The sequence below is a fragment of the Pleurodeles waltl genome, chromosome 3_1, assembly GCF_031143425.1.
Source record: "Pleurodeles waltl isolate 20211129_DDA chromosome 3_1, aPleWal1.hap1.20221129, whole genome shotgun sequence".
Taxonomy (NCBI): Eukaryota; Metazoa; Chordata; class Amphibia; order Caudata; family Salamandridae; genus Pleurodeles; species Pleurodeles waltl.
The window spans coordinates 549,804,092-549,822,417 of NC_090440.1; the positions used below are offsets into that span (position 1 = coordinate 549,804,092).

Below are 18,326 nucleotides of genomic sequence, written 5' to 3' on the forward strand. Positions count from 1 at the left end.
GTGGAGTGGAGTATTCATGGTGTGGCAGGACACTGCTATTACAGACAACACATTTTCAACTGAAATTACCATTACATTTGACAGACATACAGTTTTACTAATAAAACTATACAGTGCACAGATGAAAATGTGTGGAAATTACATCAGTTAGTTTAATGATTCATTTTGATTATACTAAAGTATTTGTTTACAACACACTTCAGAAATTACAAAAAATGTGCTTCTCTTGTGCGTTCATAATTCTGATATATGTTGAAATACTTACACAGTTCATTTAAATGTTGTTGTACGCTAGGAAAAAACTCTTCCCTAACTCCAGAATTCAGCATGATTGTCACATAAATCCTAGCACTTTGAAGTCAGAAAAAGAAAAGTAAACAAGCACCCTTGATAGACAGCACCTGACATTTGTCCTTGGTCTTTGAATGCACAGCAGATGTGACAAGATAAGAAAATGGGTTAAAAGCCTGTTAACAGAAAGCGAGTTTGTGGAAGAATACAGAAAACACACTTTAGGCAATGGGAGTGATGTGCTGAACCTGGAGAGCCTAAAGTAAATAAAGGCAGCAAATGGAAAGCCAGAAAGTGTGAGTTACAAACCACAAATCCAATAGTAATCAACGAGCAGAAGGCACTCCTAGGTCAACTTTCTGAAAGTCCTCAAGATGTCTTTAGCAAACCAGACAGCTGTGCTGCCTGGTAGGCTTTGACCTAAAAAAGAAATCTGCTGCCTTGAGCCACAGTCCTGGCCAGGTGCGCAAAGAGGAAAGTAATCAGTGCAGGTGTTTCTTTAGTTCCCATTTGTTAAACTTTACCAACTTCATTATACACAAAGCTGGCATAATTTAAAATAATGCAGTTGTGAGGTTGACGACTTTACCCACTTCTGGTAAAAGCCAGGACACTTTGCACATTCACTTCTGTTACTATTGTGTGTGTGATCAGTTGCATGTTTGAGCCACTCATGTTTAAAGTCTTTGGCTCAGGGCAGCTTTGCTGGGACTAACATTCATTCCACAGGAGTTTATGCAGAGTGGAGATTACTAAATGTGGGGTCAAATGTTATCCCTGGTATGAACCTTGTAATGCAGTTTAAGCAAATCAAAATTCAACCTCTCGCATTCCATATAGCTATCTTGACTGCGCACGTGTTCCCAGACAACAGAATAGCCCCAAGTGTTTTGACCTCTAAAAAAGATGCTGTTGCCGAAATCATATGTTGGATGCTTGATTGGTACCTGTCCTTCTCGAGGTTTGTCCCCGTCCTCACCGTCCTCCTCTTTGGAAGGTTCAGAACCAGTTGGGGGTGAGACCTTCACGTTGATAACCGTCGGGGGATCTCCGTCTGGCTTTTCCCCTTCTGCTGCTGAGGATGAGAAAGGGGGTGTTGTGACACGTTTTAGGGGCCTGAACAGGGAGGCGAAATCCTGTCTAGACAAAGAGCTGAACATTCCACCAGCAATATGTGTTTTTGCATTAATGAATAATTCTGCTGAGAAAATTAATCAAACAAGGAACAAAATGCAGGAAGCAGTGTCGGAGTCGAAGCAGAGTACTGCCCATCGCCACTGGCCTCTGGTCTCCAAGTTGGTCCTTTCCTGTCAATGCTTTTCATATTCTGTACAAGAGGGTACACTGCACTTTTACATCTCCAGTTATTTCGCACCTATAGTACGTTTCCTATTTCCGCACTTTCTTCGACATGTTTGGATCGCGTTTGTTTGAGTAAAAACGGCCTCTGTGGCATAAATTAGGACAGAACCAACGATTACCATTGCTGTGTTTCAAAATATTTTATTTTCAAGTGTATTCATTCAAGTTATGTCCTATGTTTAAGAATATTTATATCAATGTGTAAAATATTTTTCTTTAAATTCGACCATCTCTTTTTTTTAAATGTTTTACAATGTCAAAAAGTCTCCTATTTTTTAAACATGTTAATATTTATTTGTAAATTACTTTAATGGTTGAGATAATTTTCTAGGAAGAAACAAAATACATGTGTTGTGCTTTTATGGATCACTAATTTCTTATGGCGAGCGATGCAATAGAAGAGTGTTGGGACCTTAAATCCCTCATACATCCTTTGTCATACATTACATGCAGATGACTTCTGCTCGTCCAGATAGACAGAAAAGCTATTGAATCAGCAACAACAGTGTATGTGCCCTCCTGCTGTGCTCCCAAAATACTATAGACTAAGCCTAGTGGCAAACAATAGACATTAGCAATAATTCAGGTTCCTTGTTATCCTTATTGAGATTGTCAGTGAAAACATGCAGATTTAGTGCTAGTAATTTTTTGAGTAGATGTGTCAATCACATTTCACATAAACTAGTGAATGGAGTTTTTGAACAAGTTACTCAAATGCAGTTATGTGCTTTCTGGTGGATACTTTATCTAACTGCAGATTCTGAATATCCCCAGGTGGCAGACCGTATCAGGAAGGTTTTTCAGCATAGCCCCTGTGCGCCAGTTGGTGCTGTCGTACGGCTCTGTGTTGACTGGGCTCTTCCCTAGAAGTGATGACATGAGCCATATATAGGTGCCACCCATGCGCTCTGACATCAGTTTCTTTCTGAAAATCATCCGTGCCCTTGGACTTGGAGCCCAATTGTGATAAATAACGCCAGTGTGCACATCTCTAATATTGTGTCCTTGTTTAGATGGAAAAGAGCTCAGCCCACAGGTCAGGGAGATATGAGAGTCATGGGGACTCTGCAGTTAGATATAGAGTATCCACCAGAAAGAGCTTTACCAGAGGTAAGTAGCCTGTTCTTCTGATAGTTACTTCTTTTTTGTTCTGAATTATTTAATTTATTTTAAGAGGGGAAATAATCTTGTGGTCAGTTATCATAGCGATACAGAAAGATGATAAGCAACAGCAACAATGGTAACAGGCATGTGACGTACGATGTAGGCAAGAGGAATTGCTTGTTCATACATATACATTGCTACCGCCTCGAGGTATGCTGGGCAGACGAGAAATTTAAAGTGGCTGCATCAAATAACAATCACCAATATGATAGAAAACATTGAGAATTTGTAAGACCCACATAATGAACTCTCTTAACAGAAAACATCAAGCAGATTAGGTTGGTGACCGTTATCAGGAATATTGTTTTAGTATGTTTAGAACTTGGTAAATGTGTGTCTTTCTGAGGTGTATATCATTATGGTGTGTCACCTTGGTAGTCAGTACGAGTCCAGAGTGAACCCAGGAACTGGGGGTGGGGGGGAGGGAGAAGTAAGGGATTTGGGGGAGGTGGGGTGTGGGTATCTGCTATATCGGATTAAATGTGTGCTTATATAAGTTGCGCTGCAAGAATTAATGAGTTTAATTCTATGTATTGGTCTATGGGTTGCCATACGACACTAACAATTGGGGTGCGCAGAATGATTTCGGTGTTGTGAACTATGTGCCCCTCTGAAGTGTGATACCCATGCCCACCATGTATGGTGTGATAGATGGTGGAATGATTTTCATTCTGAAAGAATGACCTTTACTGCAGTGGTCAGGAGAAGATCTAATAGAGCCATTTCATTATGCCTAAGGTTCAAGTTGGACTCTGATGCCCAGGGATATAAAGCTACCATCTGAAAGGTTAGAGTTATGGGTGTGTTGAATATGGAAGACAACTGCTTTTGTATCAGTAACCAGTATGGGATAAGAAATTGACATTCAAAGAACATGTGTTGAAATGAGCAAGATTCTTGGTTACAATTTCAGCATTTGCCATCTATTTGCAAGTTTAGGTTATGTAATCTGGATGGGGTCCAGTGTAGGAGGTCATTGTAAAGACCTTTGATTGGATAAGCAGGGAGCGATCTTGTTTCATAGAGAGAATTTGCCAATTTTCTGCCAGCCATCGACAGGAATATAAACAAAAACTCCTGTGTCGAAGTATTTGGTCCATTTTTAGTTTATAATCAAGTTCTGTGAAAGTTGTGGGTAGGATAAGAACTTGTAGATTTTGGAGGCAATGTGACCAGACTGTTGCCATAGGGCGAGTCAGGTTGTAAGTGTCGGGTGATTAAAAAGATTGAGTTTGAAGAGTGTACCTTTCAGAAACTGTAAAAATCTAAGTTGGGTAGGTTGTACGTTTTAGCCAGAGCTGAAAAAGGGAGTGGGTCATTGTTGCTAGAGTAGAGGTCCCTCAAAAGTGCAATGTGTGGAGTAATTTCAGCATTGATTTTGGGGTTAAACCACAGTAACGCCCAACTGGAGTTTTGAATAGAGACCAGCAGATGTTTTCTATCAGTTTCAGCGCATTAGCTGCATCCATATGTATGCGATGGGAGTGAGGTGGCCTAATTTCGACATTGTGATAAAGGAAGTCGTACTGAAAGGGGAACATACGTCACATTCAATATGTACCCAAGGTGTGGCATTTCTGGGGTTAGCCAGACAGAACCCTGAGCCTCCAAGAAGGCTGATTGATAGAGGTTCCAATTCGGTAGTTTACATCCACCACGGGGATAGCTCATTCTAAGGGATTTACATGAAAGTCTTGCTCTTTCATCACTCTACAGAAACTTGGATGTAATTGTATCTATTTCCTGAAAAAATGAGGGCGTGGGTTTCAGGGGTAGCATGGATGACAACAAATTCACTATTGTTGTGATCATCATCTTGAGGGTTTCAAGTCTACCCCACCACAAGATAAAGTTGGGCGATCATGCATTCAGGCGATCTCTAACCATGGTGGTTGTCTGAGATTCATTACGAAGTAGTGTGTCTGGTAAATCTTTACAGAACCAGATTCCTAAATATTTAAATAGTTTGGTTTGCCACTTAAGTCCTGACTCACCTACGTGTGAAGGAAGGCATAATAGGTTTAGAGGGAATACCTTGTTTTTTCTTTATTTAAAGTATATCTGGATACCTCCAAGTACTTATGAATTATGTTGATAATGCATCGGATAGCGCATTCGGTGTCCTCCAAAAAGATAAGGATATCATCGGCATATGCTGCTGTTTTATACACATTATCACCAAATTTGAGACCTTTTACATTAGGTAATTTGAGAAGGGTGGTTAATGGTAAGCAAGAAGAGTAGGGGGGATAGATAGCATCCCTGTTTTATACCTTGGTGAAAATCAAAAAAGGTGGAGGTTGTGCCGTTGATCCTGATGTTGGTTTTGGGATTCGCGTATAGCGCAAACACCATGTTAATAAATGAGTCACTGAGTTTATGGGACTCAACTACAGCGCAGAGCAAGGACCAGGAAACTTTGTCAAAAGCCTTTTCGGGCTGAGTGCTATTGTGGCTGTTGGTAGTGAGGAAAGGCGGGCCTTCTCTATTATGTGGCAGGATGTGCGAGTGTTGTCTCTGGCAAGGCGACCTTTGACGAATCCTGTTTGTGAGTTGTATATCAGGTTAGGGATGTATTTTTCTAATCTGTTAGCTAGAATTTTGGCAGAAATTTTGGTTTCCATATTTAGAAGAGAGATAGGGCAAAAGTTCTTGGGGTCAGAATGATCTTTACCCTCTTTGGGGATGACCACAATCGTGGCTTAACATGTAATACAAAATTGTCTAGGGTATTTTTAAGATGTCTACTGAGCAAAGTTGTGAAACTTTTATAGAAAACAATAGTGAGGCCATCAGGTCCTGGTGCTTTCCCCAGTGGAACAGATTTTATAGCCTTCACAATCTCTTCCATTTCTATTGGTTTGTTTAAATAAGCTTTGTCATCATCATAAATTCAGGAGACGGAAAGAGAACTAAGAAAATCTAGACACTTGTCTTTATTGCATGACGATTGCGGAGTGTAGAGCCTTCAATCAATCATTACACTTGTAAAGCGCAGCTAGTCACCCACTAGGGTCTCAAGGCGCTGGGGGAGGAGGGCAGTAAGTGAGTAGTCGTCGATGAACAGAGGGGATCGGCCGAAGAGTATTGAGATCTTTTCTGAATTGCGATAGTGTGGGAGATCTTCTGAGGTAGATGGGAAGAGAGTTCCAGGTGTTGGCAGCCTAGAGGGAGAAGGATCTTCCTCCTGCTGTGGCCTTCCAGACGTGTGGGACGGCGGCGAGGGTGAGGTCGGCTGAGCGGAGCTGTCTGGTGGGCGTGTAGAAATGGAGTCTGTGGTTGAGGTATTCTGGTCTGGCGTTGTGAAGGGATTTGTTGGCGTGCATGAGAAGTTTGAATGTAATTCTCTTGTCTATTGGGAGCTAGTGCAGGTCCCTCAGTAGGGCAGAGGTGTGGCTGTGTTTGGGGGCGTTCTTGTTGAGACGAGCGGAGGCGTTCTGGATGCGTTGCAGTCTTTTCCGTACCTTGGTGGTGTTTCCGGCATAGAGTGCGTTGCCGTAGTCCAGGCGGCTGCTGATGAGGGACTGGGCGACTGTTCTTTTGGATTTGGTTGGGATCCATTTGCAGATCTTCCGAAGCATGCACATGGTGTTGAAATAGGTGGAGTATACTGCGCTGACTTGGCGATTCATTGAAAGAGCTGAGTCCGGGATAAAGCTGAGGATTCTGGCATGGTCGGTGGGGCCCGGAGAGCTTCCGAGAGCAGAATGCTTTGAATACCTTTAAGGATGTCTTGGTTTTGAATTTTTAGGTACCGTCTCAGTTCTTAATGTGACTAATTTGTTTGTTGAAATTGTTAAATTTGAGGGTAGATGCAAGCCATTTGCCGGCACTGTTACGAAATAGGAGTTGTCTAGATTTTTGGGCATGTATGCCAAGGTAGGCCCATCTGCTAATTATAGAGTTAAATGGGTATTTTAATTGTTTGATATCATTAAGTAGGGACTTATTGTTAGAGTGCCTAAACTCTTTCTCTTTGTTCTTGATTTCAGCATATAGGGATTGAAGAGTGTTCTTGATTTTTTCTATTTTTCTTGGACATCTGTTTTATGATTTGTTCACTTATTGTGCATTTAAACGCATCCCATAGAATTATTGGAGATTTAAACAAATGTTCGTTTTCTTTTTTTAAAGTTAGCAATTTCGTTCTCTAAGTCTGCATTGTTTGGTGTGTGTTCTAGAATTTCTGTATTTAGACGCCAAGTTAGATTTTCTAGTTTGTCGGGAAGCTTAATCATGGACACTGAGATTGCAGCGTGGTCAGATACGAGGAACAGGTGGATTTTAGCTTTGGAAGTGGCATTTAAAAGTGAAAGATCTACAAGGAGATATTCAATATGAGAGAAACTAGAGTGAGGTGGGGAGAAAAAAGTGAAGTCACTACCCTTGGGATTGTGTAATCGCCAGAGATCTAGGAGGCAGTGAAATGAGCACAAGTTGAGTGTCTGTTTATGGGCCCTATGCATTCTGCATTTAAACACCGAGTGTCGGTCTAGGATAGGGTCCACCGGGAGGTTAAATTCTCCTCCTGCCACGGTTTTAGAGTCTTTTGGAATGTCTGCTAATTATTTACTATAAGAGTGCGCCACGAATTTGGATAGTCTATGTTGGGGGAGTAAATGTTCATGACATATAGGTCGTCATCTTCAATGTTTTTTCTTGCAAGTAGCCATATGCCATTGGCGCTGTACTCAGATGCAATTATATTTAAGCCAGACCTCTTGGAAAATAGGGTATTAACCCCATTTTGTTACTGCATGCTTCAGAGCAGGTTATGTCTGACACCCAGCCTTTCCTCAATGGCAGGGCTTCTTTGAAGCCTATCCTGGTCTCTTGTAGGAGTAATAAGTCAAAATTCCTTACTGTAATCTAATATTTTAGATCTCTTAATTGGGTGTTCAGCCCCTTGGTATTTAAGGAGGTAACATTTATTGAGGACATTGGACATTTAGACAGGCATTGTATGGCAATCTAGATGTTGGGGGGTCTGAACAGGCCCTTGGGGTACGTATACAGCTCAACATCGTGACAGAAAGCCCACTAGGGAGGGTTACTAGGAGAGCATGGGGAGGAGATAACAAACAACTAGGGCGTCTCAATGGGCTCCAGAGTGTCCCAGAGGCAAGCAAAAGCCCCTTTCCACCAGGGGATGGCTGTAGGAGACGAGGTGCGTGGGGAGAGTCGTAATGGAGCACGGGAGCAGCAGGTGTGTCTGGTGTGGGGTGTGGGTGGAGTGTGCCAGCTGGGATCGAAGACATGCAAGGGAAGGAGGATATAAATGCAAGAATGTGAGAGGTGTCATGGCGTAAAAGAATTTAAACATTTCCAACCAACAATCGTGCAGATAACGAACATATAACATACTCTGTTTGGATCAAGGAAAAACAGTCCAGGTACCTGTATTTAGACATCTTTCTGGAACCTAGCAGTTTTGTCCGGGTAAAAGTAACACATACAACCAGAAATGATTCCACAAAAAAGAGTGATTAACAGAGTGTCCAGCTGCATTAAGAGAGAAAGGCCTGGTGACGTTACCCATATGTAATCATTCGTAAGAGGAGTGTAGTGGTCAATAGATGTACTAACTTGTGTAGAGCAGAAAACCCACCTCCGTGACTGGCGTTGCTTACCCATGTGTGTGCAATTGGAAGGCGTATCCTCTGCCACACCCTGAAGGTAGATGTGCGCCTCTGCAAGTTATACACCTGTTTGTTGGTATTACAATGTTGCAACTTCTATTGGAAATCAACATTACATCATAGTAAAGGTAGTATGTGTTACCTTCTGATAATGTGGCACCATTACTTTTAGTGATTGCAAGACTAGATGCAGCTACGAAGATAGGACTGTCTTATTATTGCATACAAAGTAAACATCTCTGAGCTAGTAAACAAGAGCTTATACAAGCTAAACATGGTACAGGCCTAGTGATGAGCTACAAAAAACATAAGTTCTCTAACCCAATCAGGAGCATTTATGTCTAAAGTAGGAACTTCCACCTTGAAATAAGAAACAGACAGCAACTATCAGTTGAAATCTGCTCGACAACAAACGGATATGACTGTAGTGACAGGTTCAACCCAAGAGAATTTTAGATAACTCAGGACGTGCGAAGATTTGCTGAAGTGCCAGGTTGAGAGTCCGAGTCCATCCGTGACTCCGTTACGTTGTCAAGGAAGATTGTAAGGTCTAACAGTACTGTGAAGATTTTGGTTAGGCCTCTGAAGGAAATATGGACTTTCAATGGGCCTGAGAAAGAGAATGGGGTTTCCATGTCTGTGAGTCATTTCCTTAGATTCAGGATGCCCTTTCGACAAATAACAGTCTCTCTAGAATAGTCCTGAGAGATGGAAATTCTGTGACCTTGCCACTGGATAATTTAGGCTTTTCTAATATGCACTAAGATTTGTTACATATGTTTGTGGCATTGAGGTTTGAAAATCTGGGGTCTTGGGTTCGACATATTTTTGGGTTTATTAGTTGGAACCCTAGAGGCCCTTTCAATCTCAAAGGGCCTGATTACGACCTTGCCGGATGGGGTACTCCATCACAAATGTGATGGATATTGCCCACCATCCACTGTATTACAAGTATCATAAAATCCTATGTAACTTGTAAAATGGTGGGCGGAATATCTGTCATGTTTGTGATGGAGTATCCCATCCGCCAAGGTCGTAATCAGGCACAAAGTCTATCTTTGAAGGTGAGCTGGTGTGTCTCTGGGATCCAGGCAATTAGGAAATCTGTCACGAGGAGGCTGAGTTTTCAGTGCCTTCTAGCACTGAAGATGCAAAGATTGCTCCTCCTGTTGTGGTCCTCATGGGCTGTGAGTTATCTTTTCAGAGAAGATATGGACCATTCAAGGCTTTGTAGATGTTTGGATTGGGCATTTGTATAGTTTTCCACTGTACTTATTCTAGTATCAGCATTGGAGATTTTTATTGTTAGGTCCTTCAACCTGAAGTAAGTCTGTGTTTGTTTTGGTGTTCTGGGCTATGTCATGTACAGAGTTGAGTTTCATGAGTATTGACTGTAAGGTAGTGGGAGGTTCAGGCCTGCCCGCCAGATTTCAGAAAGAGAAGTGGGACCCTAAATATTATTCTGCAGCTCATGTAAGGTAATACACACACAGGTATGTACTCTTTCTCTGACACTCTGCTTTACTCTCGTTTTCACGGAAGAGGCCTCATTGTGAACAGAGGGCCTAGGATACCCAATCAGTCTCGGTGACTGAGGTTGAGAGCAGGCATGGGAGCCGCTTATTGAGAATCTGAGTATAACTTATTGTTTGGCTATTATGCCTGGGTGCAGACATTGAGACTCACAAGTGTATTTCTGTCTTTTATTAATAGCATCATATTTTAGACTTTAACTGTGCAAATCTCTACGGAGTCTATGGGTTAATGAATAGCTAGATTCTGTTGAAGGAGCAGATGTCAGTGGATAGCAGTGAGTCCTTGGTATGCTCAAGCCCAGTTTCATTGGGTTCCAATACTGCTAGACTTAAAATCAGGCACAGCAACAGGGCTGCAGTATGAAAAGCGAGCGGTGGAGGAGTACGATTTCAAACATATCGAGTTAGTCACTGCTGATATTGTTAGGGGATGAGAGATGTTGCTAACACGAGATTGGCTGGCAATAGGCCTCAACTATCTGCGGTGGTGGCCTTGCAGAGATGGTTAAATTTCTTGGTATTTCCTCAGTTTGTCAAGCGTCTGCTAATAAGTCACATTCACCTGGTATGGGTGCGCAGACGTGCGATCCCCTCCGGAGCGTGGGCTGCTTTGAAGTAAGACGTGCTCAGTTTTGTGTGAGTGCTGGGTGCAGGTGCTCTTTCATTACTGACACTAAGAGATCGAGGATCTTTGAAAAGATGTTGGTGAGCCTTGCAATTGTGAACTCATTCCTCGGATGGTTTTGCAGCGATCTGTGGCGCACAGGATTCACCGTGACGGGGCTCAGGTCCAGCGTCTCCATTTGGGTCTGTAGTGGCGGAGATATCGGGCCACGGAACACAGCTTTAAAATGTGTTGGTTTTGATTCAGTAGTTAGTCCCTCGTGGTCATGCCATATTCCGCCGCATGTGTGTATCTTTATTATGTTCCAGCTGCCATCCTGGCTTGTCAAACACACTCCGAAGGTGCTGTGGAGCTTAAGGTAGAGCTGCCATCTTGCTGCCCACCTGTCCACAGCTGCCTTCTGAAGGCTACTTCTAATCTCTGATTTCTCACCTTGTGAACAGATACAAAAACAGTGCTCCCTAAGGAGGTGAGTCTTAGAGAGCTCAGACCAAAAAGTCTTGTAGGGTCAAATGGCCAACATGCTCTTCTCTTTGTGCCTGGTTATCGAGGCAGTAGTTTTTGGTGAACGTGTGCACCGATGCCCACGTCGCAGCCGGACAAACATCAAGAAGTGGCACCCTGCATGCTAGGAGCCTTAGCCCTGGTGGAATTGCTGTCCTGAGGTTTTTCTTTACATTGCTCAGCAAATCCTAATACAGACAATGTGTGCTTCTGCACTGCTTAGCCTTTCTTTGCCTCAGAGAAGCCCATAAAGGGCTGATGATCACCAGATAGTCTTTTGTATGATCGATGTGAAAACTGTGAGTGCTCTTCTCTTTCAAGGAGTGAGGTGGGGCAAAAAAGAGTGATGGATTGATCAATGTGGAAAGCTGTCACAACCTTGGGAAGGAATGACACTCTTTTCCTCAGCACCAGCTTGTGTGGAAAGAAGGGGGTGTAGGGTCCATGAACCGTTGAGGCGTGAGGCTTTCTGATAAGCTGACGTTAATTGAATGAGGAAAACCAGGGTTAGTAGATATAAGGGACAGCTGGGCAGTAGTTCAAAAGGGGTGCCCATCAGGAAACTGAGGATCAAGTTGAAGTCCCACTGCGGCTTGACAAAAGACTTATTTATGGAGGAAAGTTTATTAAAGGTGCTTTTGGGCAAAAATGCAAAGCATAGCTGCCTTTCACACAAGCATCAATACAAAAATACTTTAAAATAAAAAAATAAAAATCTATTTGGTGTTAAAAGAAATAAAAACAGCTATTGCTGATGCAAACATATAATGGATTAAATTGATTCATTTATTTGAAAACCTGGGTTATGATGCAGTTCACATGGTTTGTTACTATTGTCTTGCACAGCCTTTAGATGGGATAGATAACTTGTGTTAGGTTTCAGAATGTTATCCTCCTGGAAAGTTCTTTAACATGAATCTGTAGTTCTTATGGTTCTTGCTAGGATTTTAAAGGTTTAGAGGGGAATATGTTGCCCAAACCTTTGAGGAAATGCTTCATAACAGGAGAGCTGAATGAGGACAGATGGTTTGGAAAATGCAAAAAGGCTGTGAGTATCGACAAGTAACCCTTAAAATTGCCCAGAGCAAGTCATTGCTGGGAAGAAGACAACACAAGCCATAACATATCTGGTAATCTAGTTTGCAATGTGTCCATATAGCGGGTGACACCAAGTCACAAACTTCTCCCAGCATCCCACATAAATTGCTTTTGTGGAAGGCCTCCTTGCTGGTAGAAAAATATCCACTACTTAAAGAGGCAGGTCAAACGTCAGTTGCCGCCACTCAATCTCCATGCAAGGAGGTGTATATTGTACAGCCTGGCTGCAGGATCCTGCCCTGCTGCTGCAATCTGAAGAGACAGCCTGACAAGAGGAAACATGCTCATTCCCAGAAGTTCCGGGAACACACTCTCTTGCTCCAACCTTGAGTGACTGGTGTGACTTAGGCCTGGTAATTCTTGATCTTTTTCAGAACTTGCAGGCACAGGAGGTAGTGATAGAAAGGCATATAGGACACCTGTGCTCTACTCCAGACTGAGTGTGTCTCAGAGAGATAGCCGTCTGGGAGAGTTCAATGTGCAAAAGTTTGGATAATGTACATTTTCAGCAGTGGCAAAGAGATTGAGCCAGGGCTCTGCACACTAGTGCAAGACGTCCTGCACCACCTCAGGATGTAGCTGCCATTTGTGATCTGCTAGAAGTCAACAGCTGAGTTTGTCCACCCAGGCGTTTAAGGATCCATCCAGGTGGTGTATGACTGTGGAGATGCCCTGATGATTCAGAAAAACCCAGCAAAGAGACAGGACCCAATTCTGCACTGCTTGTTGCAATACCACATGGCAGTGGTGTTGTCTGTGAGGACATGAAACTTCCTCCCCTTCTTGGACAGATGGAAGGCTTTCAACACCAAGGAAATGGCCTTCAACCCCATCAGGCTGATGTGAAGGTGAGTCTCTGGTAGAGTTCTATGATCTCCTCTCCCTGGTGACCTCGCCAACCAAGTAGCAACATATCCTTCACCACCAGCACCTCCTGATAGGGGTTGTTAGAGGAGTCTGCTGCTAATCCAATTGCAGTCAAGCAGATATCACTGCAAATCTTTTACAGTCTCCTCAAAAACCCAGATACAATAATGAAGGAAATCCCTGGTGTTGTGCCCACTGAGCATTCAGATCCTACTGCACAGCCTGCATGTGCCACATGGCATGTTCAACCAGCAAAATGCAAGAGGTCAATAGTCCGAGCCGCCTCAATGCCATCTTCACTGAGATCCAGGACTGAGGCTGAAACACTGGGATCATAGACTGAATGTTATGGACAAAGGATTGAACATATGCCGTATCCCGGATGTTTCTAATGGAAGGGAACAGTGATAATGAGCCCAAAAATGTTGGTGGTTCGCTGTCATCTTGATGTGGTCTACGATTCACTGAGGCGAGTCCACCTTCAGCAGCAGCCATCAAGACAGGGGAAGACTGGATCTCTTGACCCCTGAAGTTACACTGCAACCACAGGTATCATCTTTGCCAACATCCAAGGGGCCACAAGGGAGCATGGCAAGCTGAAAATGTTTGTGGCCCACTGTGAGAAATTGGGTTATTGGTTGAGAGGCTGAGAAAACCTTTTCAAGCAACAACCACAGCAACAACCACAATCCTTGTCAGTATGAACCATAAAAGTCACTAACTTAACCCATGCTTAACACTCTGGTAGCTTGGCACAAAAACAGTTAGGCCTAATTTAAAGGAATGTGTAAAGTATTTTTGAAGCACTCAAAACAGTAATAGAGTGAAAACACGATACAAGAAAAATCCCACACCAATCTAGAACAATAGAGTCAATTTAAATAAATACATTGAGACCAAAATGACAAACATCCAGTCAGTAGAACTAGAGATATTGAATTTCAAAAGATTTAGGAGGAAATAGTGTTTGGAAGCAAATAGCACCATATTTAGTTATCTGATGGCACTGGACCGGGGCAAGTCATTCATTCAGGCCGACCACAGTGAAGCCCAAACCAAGTACATGACCAAGTATGGTCGGCGGAGACAGTAGCTTGTGTCTTTGGAATCAGAATGCACAGTCTGTGTCAGCCTGCACCACACTGCATCAAGGAGCTGTCAAATAGGAACTGCGATGTGTGGTCCTGCATCGAGGTGCATCGTGCGGGGTTGGTGCTGTTGAAGCCGTGGATCAGAAAGGTTGACAAACCCACTGGGGCTGCGTTGCAGAGACTTGCATTGAGATGCGTCATGCTGGGTCAGTGCTGGTGTAGCCGCTGATCAGGAACTGCAATATTAAGTTCGGTGTCAAGGTGCGGTGCACTGCCTTGGTTCTGATGAAGCCACTGTCCTGGACCTGGTGATGTGAGGACTTGCGTCGGGATACTTTGTGCTGTGTCTGTTGGCTCCCTGGAGCTCAGAATAGGAGGCCAGCCAACTGACCCTTGGAGGCACTCTGGTAGTCCTGGGTTTGAACAGCAAGGCATACGGGCCATCTTTAGGAAGTTGGGCAGTCCTTCTTGTAGAGTCCACAAGTCCAGGAGTGTTTTTAAAAAGTTGGTCTGCGGGTCCAATAAATATTACCTGGTACCATCTTTAGAGTGGGAGAAACGTCTAGACTTCCTCCCACATCTGGTTCTGGAATTGTCTTCCTTCACCTGCCGTGGTCTCAAGATGTCTGGGGTGACAATATACTAGTATGAAGTCCTTTGTGAGTCTGCTGAGGCAATTCCTTTGAAGGGCAAGTGTGGTAGGTGATAACTCCCATCCTGACATGATGGCCCATCCTGAGAATACCTAGTCCCCATTTGTATCAATGTCTGGCAGGAATACACAAAGGTCAAGTGCCAATACACCTAGTTATGTGACCTTGGGAACAGGCTGTAGGCACCAAATAGTTAGGACAAGAAAATGGCAACTTTATTGAAGTGTTATTTTCAGAATTGTGGCTTAAAATACAACTTTACCATTAAAGAGGGTTTTAAATTACAATTCATTTGAGTGTAAACAAGACATTCCTACCTGCTCTCAATCAAAAGTTATTACTTGTTAAATATAATTAGGTAACCCAATGTTATTCAATGGGAGAGGTAGGCCTTTCAGTAGTGAAAATGGACTTAAGAGTTTTTCACTACCAGGACAAGTAAAACTTAAACATACATGTCCAACTTTTTAAACACCCTGCACCACACCCTAAGGACTGTTTAAGACCTACCCTAGGCGTGACATAAGTATTTAAAAGGAAGATTTATGCCTGGAAAGAGCTATATTTTGCCAGGTCGAAATGGCACTTTAAAACTGTGCACAGGCTACATTGGATGGCCTGAGACATATTTTGAAGGGCTACCTAAGTGGGTGTCACAATGAGTACTACAGGCCCACTACTGACATTTAATTTACAGGCCTTGGATACAGGTAGTATCACTTTACTAGAGACTTTGGAGTAATTTTAATGTGCCAATTGTGTGTAAGTCAATTTTACCATGTTTAGAGAAGTGAGTGTAAGCACTTTCACACCGGTTAGCAATGGTAAAGTGTGCAAAGTCCTAAGGCAACAAAAACAAATTCAGCAAAACAGGAGGAGGGGAGGAAAAAGGTTTGGGAGAAAACCACACCAAGGATATCCAGTCAAAAACCCCCATTGAACTACAGGAAGTCTGTTGGACTGTAGCATAGGAACATGACAGTAGACATCCTGCAAATCCAAAGTCACCAGGATAGTGAAGCCATGCTGTACGTTGCTGAACATAGCCAGAAACTGGGTACGCCTCATGTCCAGGGCATAAAGAAACTAGGCCAGCATGAGCATCTCGAATGTGGCCCTCCATGGGAAGAAACTGAGGGGTCGAAGATCTAAAATAGGTTAAAGTCCTCTTCCCTCCTTCAGCACAGGAAATATCGGAAACAACACCCAGTTCCAATCAATTTATGAGACCAGGACCCTTCCAAAGGCTCACTTTCTACAGAAGACCCTGGACTTCCTACAGCCAAATTGCCCTCCAAAAGCCACCCTGATGTAGGTGGAATGCTCAAAGGGGCATATAGGAATGGCAAGGCGTACTCTCTTTGTGTTAACTGCAGGACCCACTTGTCAGAGTTATTGCTTTCCACTCATGGAGAAAATTAGTGATTTTGAATCCCTCCAGGTGGTTGTGTGCTGCTAAGGAGAAACTTAAGTGGCTTGACGGCAATTGCTTGGAAGTTTATGGACTGGGAAGTTAATTGCTCTTGCTGGCCTGTGTACCCCCTGCTGGACCACCCTTCATGACCTCAAAAGGACCAGGGTACCTGCTTTTGCAGTACAGTCCCCTGATGTTGGCTGAATGAGAAACCACTATTGGTGCCTTGGAATTTGAGAAATTCCTGTGGATATTACTTTAGGGGTGTAGGCGGGCAGTGGGACCACACAGTTACTCTGCTCACTTGAAAGCACTCAAGAGCAGCTTTCTTGCCAAAGACACATGACCCGTTGATGGGCATATCCATAAATACATTCTGTTGATCTCATCCATGCCTGGCGCTGAAGGATAACACCAGTGCCTACCACATTACCTAAGCAGTCAGCTGTGTCTAGTCCTATGCGGATGATGTACTTTGTGGCATCCTTGCCATCATTAGTTTGTGCCAAATTGACCCGGAATTCTTCTGGGATTGCTGGTGGGATTTTTACTAAAGTATCCCATAAGGCGTGGGAGTAGCGTCTCATCAATTGATTGACTGATTGCATTTATAGATCTTAGGGCAAGGCTGGCAAAAGAGAACATTGTCTTTCCAAATGCCTTAATTCTCTTTAACACCCTGTCCAGTGGGGAGGTAGAGATGGAATTATGATTGACTCTGCTGGTGGAGGCCTACACCACCAGGCTTTTACGAGTAGGATGCTGGGTCAAAAAGGCTGGGTCACCTGCAGCTGGTCTGTGCTGAGGTGCCACTTGTCTTTTGACTAGAGGACAGGAACAAGGTTTCATCCAGGTGCCCCAGAGTGTGCCAGTAAATGCTTTGTTAAAATGAAGTAGGTGCTCTAAAGAAAGTTGTCTTGGCTGCAGAACCTGCGAGAGGATGTTCATCTTGATGTCCAAATCCATTTCATGCCCCTCCCTTCTAATGATCATGATGAGGGACATTAGTTCTTCAATAGAGGGACGTACCCAATTCCTGGAAAGTATCTAGTCCATTGGTTTCTTGTAGGTCCATATGAAGTTTTCATCATCATAGTGGGGGGAAAATCCTTCCCACCAACACACACCTTATATGAATCCAAAGGGATGAGAGCAGGGCGCATAGGTATTTAACTTGTGCGCAGCTTCATACGAGGTCGGACTGGTTCAGCTCCCAGCCAGATAAAGATGTGGGCTCTATATCCTCCTTAAGTGTCGGTATTGGCATTGATGGGGCAAGAACCAGCATGGATTATGGCACCAAGTGTAGAATTGTCACAGTTTGCCTTTTGAGCCCAAACTGTGTTCAGAAGGCTAAGCTGTCAGTGGCGCAGACCTGCTGGAGGTAACCGTGATGGAGGCCTCCAAGGATCCGTGGGGTCTGAAAGAATGTCAATGGGAGCCAGGAAGCCACAGAAGATGTGAAGCATGGCATCTTTAAATGCCACAATTTGTTGTGGCATCACAAATGGACCTTTGACCTCAGGTTGCATCGAATTAAGCTGTGGAATCAGCTCCTTGGTAGAGATCCAGGAGCGAGACCTCAGGCCACTTTGATGTCCTCACAACTTCTCCAAGGGAGAGTGACAGGACTGGGACAAGGCCCGTCTAGACTTCTTTTGCTCCTTTTTTGACTTAGCCTTACCTGAAGACTTGGAATGCGAGGAAGAGATCGAGACAAAGGCCTAGACTTTCAGTGAGAGCAGCTTCTACCCAATTTCTGGCAATGTTCAGCATGGCTTCACTGTCCTGGATTGTCTTCGGATTCATCAGGGCAAACTTCCTGCTCAACTTGGAGTTGTGGCCTAACGCTAGTCACCAAAGGCATACCTCCTAGGGATCTGTCACAGACGTACACCTGTAGTCTTAGGAGGTGACTTTTCCCTTGTACACTGGAAAAGTTTGATGAACAAAGCTAATCAACTGTTGAGAAAGGAGAAGAGCTAACTCTGAATCCCAGTACGAAGGTGCAGAAAGAAATGAACTGATGTAAGTGCGTATGGGACCTATGTACTGCACCAGTTGTCACTTGAATTCTGTCTTT

General features: G+C 43.5%; 1 protein-coding gene across 2 annotated transcripts in view; it reads right to left on the reverse strand.

Annotated features, from left to right (window-relative positions):
• The window catches only part of SLC24A1 (solute carrier family 24 member 1), a 232,857-nt gene that overhangs the window by 58,525 nt on the left and 156,006 nt on the right, over window positions 1-18,326 (reverse strand). For both annotated transcript variants that reach the window (XM_069222907.1, XM_069222906.1), the window contains one exon: window positions 1,239-1,366. In XM_069222907.1, coding sequence (XP_069079008.1) covers window positions 1,239-1,366 — 128 coding nt within the window. The remainder of the gene's footprint in view (window positions 1-1,238; window positions 1,367-18,326) is intronic.